The 8,736-nt window shown below is 42.0% G+C and overlaps 1 protein-coding gene across 4 annotated transcripts in view; it reads left to right on the top strand.

The window, feature by feature from the left end:
• Positions 1–397: 397 nt before the first annotated feature.
• Positions 398–8,736, top strand: part of USP34 (ubiquitin specific peptidase 34) — a 285,574-nt gene continuing 277,235 nt past the window's right edge. For 2 of the 4 annotated variants that reach the window (XM_058278637.1, XM_058278635.1), the window contains exon 1: positions 488–1,043. In XM_058278637.1, the coding sequence (XP_058134620.1) occupies positions 1,001–1,043 (43 nt within the window). In that variant the 5' untranslated portion in view covers positions 488–1,000. Of the gene's footprint in view, positions 1,044–8,736 lie in introns of all 4 variants that reach the window. The other 2 variants (XM_058278638.2, XM_071208856.1) reach the window with 2 other exon arrangements.

Genomic DNA, 8,736 nt, shown 5'->3' with positions numbered 1-8,736 from the left:
GCTCAATTCTCAGAGCCGGGTGGGAAGAGGACCCGCGCCTGAACCTGGGCTGCGGCGGCACCCGGCCGGGAACCCTCGTTGACCCCCGGCATCCCCACCCCTAAAGTCTGAGCGCGGGGGAAGGGGTCAAGGAGAAACGAGCACCGATTCCCACCGTGCGCCGGGAGGAAAAATGGCGACGCGCAGGGGAGGGACACAGGGCGGCGCGAGTGACCGGGTGCTGGCCCGGCCTCCGATCCTGGGGAGTGGGCCGCAGTGAGCGACGCCGCGCAACCGCGACCCGCTCGGCGACTCCGCCATCTTCTTCTACTCACCCGGACTCCCCCCGCGCCCGCGCTGGCTTCGCGTTTCCCTTCCGGCCGCTGACAGAGATCCGGGCTGGGCGGAGTGGGCGAGCACGCCGAGGGGGTGGACCGAGGGCGGGGAGGCCGGACGGAAGAGGAAAGGGAGGGCGGTGAGGCGGCCGCCGCTGGGTGTGGAGCGTGCAGCGTGTGTTCAGAAGCAGAGGTGGGAGGACGCGAGGGGAGGAGAGGGCGGGAGGAGGAGGAATGAGAGCGCGAGGCGCTTCTCGTCGGCTCCCTCGCACAAGCGGAAAGAGCCGAGCGCAGCCCGAGCGCCCTATTAAAATGGCGGCGGCGTCAGCGGTGGCCGCGGCGTCTGGTCGGTGAAGTGACTCTGCTGCTTCTCTCCCCACCCGCCCCCTCCCTCCCTTTCCCCTCCCCTTGTCCTTCCCCCCCTTCCCCGCCGTCGGCGCCTCCGCGCCCCTCCGGCCTGCGCACCTCCCCTCGCCCCCCTTCTCTCCCCCGCCCGCTCCGGGGACCGCCGGCCCCCTCCCCCCATTCTCCTGCTCCCCGCCCCGTCCCCGCCGCCGCCAGCCCTAGTCGCCTCCCCGCCCGCCCGGCCGGCCGGCCCCCTCCTCCGCCTCTCTCCCCTCCCCCTCGCCGGTAGGGATCTGGCTGTGTGATCCGTAGCGGGGGAGGGGGGGGGCGGCGGCCGAACGATGTGCGAGAACTGCGCAGACCTGGTGGAGGTGTTAAATGAAAGTAAGTAGCCGCGGCGGCGGCCTGTCGGGGTGCACGGTTTGGGATCCCCGCGCCGCTCCCCGGCCTACTCCGGACGCCGCCGCCTGCGGGAGGCGCGGGCGGGGCGGCGTGTGGGCCTAGCGGCCTGGGAAGGTGCGCGGTGGCGCGCCTGCCGCGGCGCCTCGGGCCCAGCTCGGCCGGGTTACCTGGACGCCGGGGAGGCGGCTGCGGCCGAGGTCCGGCCCGGCCGGGCCCGAGCGGCTTCGGCTTTCGGAAAGTTTCTTCATTACAGGTGTCAATTAACGAAGGCTGTAATGAGCTCCTCGCCTCCCTCGTCTTGCCGGGAAGGTGTGGGGAGGTGGGGCCCGAGGATCAGCCTGTCCTCCGCAACCCGACCCTCCGGCCGCCCTCTGTGGTTTTCAGCGTGCTGCCGAGGCCTCTCTTACCTATTTTCATTAAACTCCCTGGGAGGAGGGCGGTGATCCACCTCTTCCCCCCCCGACTTGGGGTTGTGTGTAGGTGAATTAAACCCTTCTACCAGCCCTTAAATAGCTGAAAATGAGCTGTGGTAGTGATTGATAATGATTGGAACCTTAATAGCTTTTTTAAAAAAAATTATGTTTTTTTCCTCCTGAGTGTATCATTTGTCGTTTTAGTGGTGAATTATATTTTACTGTATTAAGGAGACACGGAACTACGATACCTTCCTGGAATAGTCATGGTCTCAGCGCCTATCTCCTGGAATGAAAGGCCTTATTCCTTAATATTTTTGATTGTTGAAGAGTATACATTTGCCTTCCTAGCCAAATTCTTTTAGTATTTTATCCCAAATGCTTGTAAGATGGCATTTTAGCTTAAAGAAACGAAGTATAATGCGAGTCAACTACTTCTGGGCCCAAAGGCCTACCTAGTTGGAAGGAGGTGAATAAAATGAAAAGATTAATTTTCAAAAATTTGATTGAAAAAAAAAACGCTCATTTCCAAACAGTTTATGTGGACTTTGGATTTGTGTTGTGCCTGTAATATAGGAAAGTCTTCCAAAGACCTCTTTAAAATGATTGATTTATGAAAAGCTGCCTTGTGTTTGAATTTCACTTTAATGACCAAAGGCTAATAAAAGTGGAAGGGTTCTCATGTACCTTGAGCTGTGCGTTTACCTCCTGACAGGTAAAAGTAGGCTTTTACACTTATTCAATCTATACTTTTCAATATTTGTGTCGTCCTAAATTTTCTTAGAATTTGAAGGTTACCTACATTTATATGTATTTTAAGAGGCTTTTATTTTTGGTGAAGGTGATTTATGATAGGGCAATAAACTTAAGTCCTCAGTACTTATTTCAGTAAACGATAATTTATTTCTCAACTTTAAGTTGTATGATTCTCAAATTGGAAAGCAAATAGCTTTGCTTTCTAATATATGTTAGGAAAAATGACTTAATTTTAAATAGATGTGTTGGTAATCTTAAAATTATTTTAAACTTAACTAAGTTTAAGCTTAGAATTCCAAAACATCATAATACCTGAAGGTATAGTCTAAAGTTTATTAATCTTTATTATCTTGAAAAGACCTGGCATCATGATCATAGTGAAAAATCCTATGGAAGATTAGTATCTTGGGAAACCCTTAGAACTTTGTTTGGAAGCACCAAAAAATGTAGTGGATTTATGGGAAAGTTAGAAATATGGAGTATTGAAAAAGAATTTCATTTTTATTACCGTTAAGTAAATACAGTTAGTTGAACTAGAGTGACAAAATCTGGCCATGCCATGCACACCCTCTAAGAAAACTTTTTAATGAAGAGATAAGGATTTTCTATTTGTGAATAAGTAGCAGATGATTGTCCTTAAATTAGGCAGATTCTTAATATTTTCTTTAATGCCCAGTTAAAAAAATTTGTCTCCTACGCACTAATCTCATAGTGATCCTTTCATTTCTTAAAAATTACTTCATCAATTTTATATGTAGTTTATACCAAGCTATTACAACTCTTTTTTTCTTTTTTTTTAGTTGTATTAAAATTGTTTTCATTTTTCCTCAACCTAAGTCTTTGAGGTCAGGTGGTATTAACTATATTTCATCGTAGTTACATTTATCCTTGACTAGATGGAATATTGGTTGAGGTGTGATAACACTTGTTGAAGTAGGTTATATGGCTTGTAATCTTGCTCATAATAATTATCCAGTAAGTTCTTTTTTTCTGTATAGAGTGTGCAGAGGTATCAGTTCAACATTAAGACAGAGTTAAAGTTTCAAAATAATGTGTCCGTATTTATCTCTCTATTTAATTCCCCAGGATATTTTAACCAACTAAGAGAAGAAATAAAGTTCTGTGTATTTTTGGGTGGTATATTTCAATTTGTTAAGACAAAATTAGATTTTCAGAGCCAAAAAAAAAACCCCACCAAAGCTATTGTCACCTTTACAATGAGCAGCACGCTTAAAGAAGTCTGCTTGAACACACTATAAGTGTATAATCTCAGAATTTCACATTTGAAATAAAAGATATGAATATGAATATGACATCATGAATAGTATGATATGTCGGATAAGCTCTGAGTTTTTGATGGTTAGGATTCATTTGGAATATATTTTTTAAATTTGGAAGAATTAAAACAAGATTGTAAAGAGTTTTCCTTTGTTTTGCTTTTGGTGAGGGTATTAGTATTACCAGTTATATATACTTCTAGTCCTGTTGAGAACCCAAAGCTGTGAACTCTCACCATGGAAACATACGCACATATACAGACATACAGTTTTGCCTCCAGGTTAAGAGCCTGTCCATGACCCGCTTTGTTTTTAGGGTCTTGACAGATATCCTGAAACTTGACATTACATTTCAAAGTAGCATTTGGCTGTAGTGTTAAAATAACCAATCTCAACAATATAATTCCATTTTTCTTTCAAATGCTTTTGTGTTTAGTTAGGAAAGGAATGAATTTAAAGAGCTCGAAATATATTGAGTGAATTTTGTTATTGTCAGTTAGTGGGGTTGCATTCAGTTTAGGAAATAATTTTAAATGTAAATTCTTACGCTTGTTCTATCGAATTTGGATATTCGCTGTATTTATAAGTTACTTATATGAACCAGTTCCTAGGTAAGTCTGAAACATTTTTTTTTTTTTTAAGATTTATTTATTTATTTTATTTCCCCCCTCCCCCGGTTGTCTGTTCTCTGTGTTTATTTGCTGCGTCTTGTTTCTCTGTCCGCTTCTGTTGTCCTCAGCTGCACGGGAAGTGTGGGCGGCGCCATTCCTGGGCAGGCTGCACTTTTCTTTTGTGCTGGGCGGCTCTCCTTACGGGTGCACTCCTTGCGCGTGGGGCTCCCCCACGTGGGGGACACCCCTGCGTGGCGTGGCACCCCTTGCGCGCATCAGCACTGCGCATAGGCCAGCTCCACACGGGTCAAGGAGGCCCGGGGTTTGAACCACAGACCTCCCATGTGGTAGGCGGACGCCCTAACCACTGGGTCAAGTCCATTTCCCCTGAAACATTTCTGTATGTTGTGAGAAGTTAAAGGCCTGTGGTTGTTATATTCTCAGCTACTACCCTAGCTAAATGACTAGAAAATTGAGGTCATTATTGCTCTAAGGTAAATTTCTTTGAGAGCATAAAGAAATTGGTGTTTGGTGTGTTTCTTTAGTGAACTACAGTTTATCAGATATTTAAAACAGTTTATTTGTTTCTCTTAATTATCCCTCCAGATAGGCAGGGGAAATGATTGGTACCCAAATTTTAAAGTTGAAGAAATTGAACCTCAAAAAGGTTAAGTGCCTTGCCAGAAATCTTGTCTGTTAGTAAGCAAATAGTCAAATCTGAGCTAGGATTGAGGTACTCTGCTACCTGTATTTTCAGATTGATTCTATTTCCATTTCATTTTTAAAGCAGAATGCTATTTTGAGCAATTAATGCCAGGTACTTTCCTTCATGTGTATCTTATTTAATAAACTTCGTGAGGTAGGTATTTTATCTCCCTTATGAGATGACAGAATTGAGGATTTGACTTTATGTAATTTGTATCAGGTCATATGACTGTTATTTGGTGGAGCCAGGATTTGAACAGTACTTAATCCCAGATCAGGCCAAAAGTCCATGCTCTTAATAGTTATGCGATATATATATATATATATATATATATATATATATATTTTTTTTAAGATTTATATTATTTTAAAATTTCTCTCCCTTCCCCCCTCACCCAGTTGTTTGCTCTCTGTGTCCATTCGTTGTATGTTCTTCTTTGTCCACTTTTATTCTTGTCACCGGCACCAGGAATCTATGTCTTTCTTTGTTGTGTCATCTTGCTGCGTCAGCTCTCCATGTGTGTGGCGCCACTCTTGGGCAGGCTGCACTTTTTTTGTGCGGGGTGGCTCTCCTTACAGGGCGCCCTCCTTGTGGGTGCAGCTCCCCTATGCGGGGGACATCCCTGTGTGGCACTGCACTCCTTGTGCACATCAGCACTGCGCGTGGGCCTGCTAACCACGCAGGTCAGGAGGCCTTGGGTTTGAACCCTGGACCTTCCATGTGGTAGGCGGATGCTCTATCTGCTGAGCCAAATCCACTTCCCAGTTATGCTATATTGTATAAAATTTATGAAATGTGTTTAGATGGAAGACGTTATTATGAATACACTGGTAGGCAAAGTAAAATATTTACTGTATTTTTTGTATCTTAAAAAATACGGGCATATTTCCATGGTAATTGTAGTAGCAGTTTAACAGTGGTGATTAGTGTAGTTGAGTGAGAATCAATGTTAATATTGTTTGTTGGAAAGAACCCTTTGATCAACTGCACATTGCTAGGGTTCTTTAGGTAGGATAAGTACATAGGTAATAAATGTATGAAGAAATTATAGCCATAACAGTTTTTTAGTAGACATTTAACTCTAAAATTTGAATTGATTCTTAAAATTGGAAGGTTTGATTTTACTGCCAATATACAGGTCCCGAAGTATGAGTTTTTATTCATCAAATAAATCTTGCGAAGTATATATCCTTTTAAATGTTTAAAATACTGGCTTTCAAAGATAATAGTGTTCACAATTTCAATTCAAATATCTTTATAAAGTAACAAACTGTGAGGCACCATACGTGTGTGTATATATAGTTGAGAATAAATAACTTACAAGCTATCTACATTTTCCCTTAACAGTTACTATTGATAACTAGCCTTAGCACATTGATGAAACATGTCAGTATCTCTTGTATATTTATTAGTGATAGTATCCTTGATAGTATCTGTACAGTTACTTTTCAGGTATTTATGTTGTGCAAATTGCTGCTGTTGTAAGAATTTTTTGGTTTTTAGAAAGATAAAGACCTAAACTTTACAATAATGACTTGATTAATAAGTGACAGACGGTAGCAAAATGGGGTAGGCTACTTTCTCAGAATTCACTAGCATCTCTTTAGGGCTAGTTTAGTGGTGACAAACTCCCTCAGCTTTTGTTATTTGGGAAGTGTTAGTCTTTCCCTCAATTTTTAAATACAGTTTTGCCATATATACCTTTCTTTTTGATGTTTTTTTTTTTTTTTTTTGCTTTTAGCACTTTAAATATGTCATCCCACTGCCTTCTTGCCTCCCTGGTTGTCAATGAGAAATTGACAGTCTTATTGAGGCTCCCTTTAATGTAACACTTGGTTCTCTGTTGTGGCTTTTTCAGACTTCTCTATCTTTGGCATTAGACAGTTTGATTATACATGGCACGATCTTGGTCTGTTTGGGTTATCCTGTTTGGAGTTCATTGAGCATCTTCAAATGTGTATATTCATGTCTTCCATTAAATTTGAGAAGTTTTCTTTGAATATTCTTTTTGCTTCCTTCTTCTGGGACTCCTACAATGCATGTATTGGTGTGCTTTGATGGTGTTCGTCAGATTCTGTTCACTTTTCTTTATTCATTCTTCTTTCTGTTCCTCAGATTCCAATTACCTTAACTTCAAGTTCAGTGATTTCACTTGTCTTATCTTCACGTTCACTGGTTCTAATTTCTGCCAGCTCCAATCTACTTTTAAAACCCTCAAGGGGATTTTAAATGTGTTACTATGGTCTTAGACTCTATTTGGTTCCTTTTATAATTTCCAACTCTCTTGATATTCTCTTTGTGCTTACCTGTTTTCCTAGTTTCCTTTAGTTCTTTGTTCAGTTTACCTTTACTTCTTTGAATATATATGAGACCATTTTTTTTAAAAAAAAAAACCTTTGATATGTTCCAGGTCTGGACCTCATCATTAATAGTTTCTAAAAACGTTAATCTTCTCTTTTGCCTGGGCCATTGCTTCCAGTTTCTTTGTGGTGTTTGTAATCTATTGTTGAAACCTTGGCATTTTGAGATGTTAATGTGCAGTTGCTGGAGTTTAAAATCTGAGGTCTCTTCTTAAACTTGTACCTTGCTATTGATGGAGCTTTCCTTGTATGCCAGGAGCTAAGAAAAAAAGAAAACTACTTTCCTAGTCTTTGCAGATTGACCTATGGGAGTGCTCTCCTTCAGGGCTCAGCCATACAGTAAGATTAGGTAATAGCTGTAGGCCAAAATTTAGGGACCTCTCTGGTCCTTTTTGGGCATGTGTCTTGTCTCAGGCACGTTTGGGTGGCCCTAGGAATTACCCCTTTTACATGGATACAAATGTCACTTCTTCCCTAGGAAAGAGATCCCTCACTTTCCTGGGCACTGCAAAGTTTGTCCTGCAGCCAGCAATCCCTCGCCCCAAGCAGCACGGCTTGACTGCATTCCTACAGCTTTCTGTAGGAGAGTTCTCTGAAATGCCTTATTCTGGCAGGCAAGTTCTGGGATGGCTATAGTCTTAGGCCACCACTAGGCAAATTGGGCCAGATATACAGGCTCTTATTATGTGCACGAGGGTTACTTTGCTTCCCTCCAAGTTGATAAAGGGTGGGGAGAGGCCAACTAGAGGACCAAAAAATCCAGTTGCTTTTAAGTGGTCTTTTCTTGATTGGTGCTCATCTTCTAACTGCAATCCTTTAACTGTTTTCTGGCGCATCGAGAAAGATATTTCTGTCCATTCTTGCTGGTTGTTCAAAGCTTCTGTGGAGAGATGGAGCCCTGAAATATCTTAGGCTGCCATCTTGATTGGGGCAGGTCTCAGTGTAAACATTTTTAAGTCTTTTCACATTGTTCATTTACTTTCAGAAAAGGTAATGATGCTGATTTCCATTCTTTACCAGTGTCTCTGCAACTTGGGTACTCTCATCTTTACTGAATTTTTATACTTTAAAAAGCATTTTGGTAAAAATTTAATGATATATTACTATCAAGTTTATACACGTTAATATTTTGCCATTTTTATTTTTCAATGATTTTGTTCATTTCCCACTTTTCAGATTTTAATGTTTTGTCTTAATAGCTTGTAAGAGCTATTCACTTTTTAAGTATATCAATCCTTGGTTATATTTGCTATACACTTTTGTTTTTCCTTGTTTTGTATGTCTTTTATTTTTGAAGTTTTTAATTATAGGTTTTATTTTTAAAATATTTTTCAGTTTTTTTCCAGAGTTGCCTGTCAAATACAATATATAATATGATTATCATGTTACCTTCTTCAACCATCATAGCTCCTCATTGCTTGAAGGATAAATCGTAACTCCTTAGCTGGGCATATATATATCATAGCCAAGTTGGGCCCTAACTTAACTTTTTTTTTTTTTAGGTACTAAGGGCTGGGGATTGAACTGCGAACCTCTTACATGGGAAGCTGTG

Source organism: Dasypus novemcinctus, chromosome 17 (genome assembly GCF_030445035.2).
Source record: "Dasypus novemcinctus isolate mDasNov1 chromosome 17, mDasNov1.1.hap2, whole genome shotgun sequence".
Classification (NCBI taxonomy): domain Eukaryota; kingdom Metazoa; phylum Chordata; class Mammalia; order Cingulata; family Dasypodidae; genus Dasypus; species Dasypus novemcinctus.
Note: the sequence above shows the minus strand (reverse complement) of the source record. Positions and strands in the feature narration are given on the sequence as shown.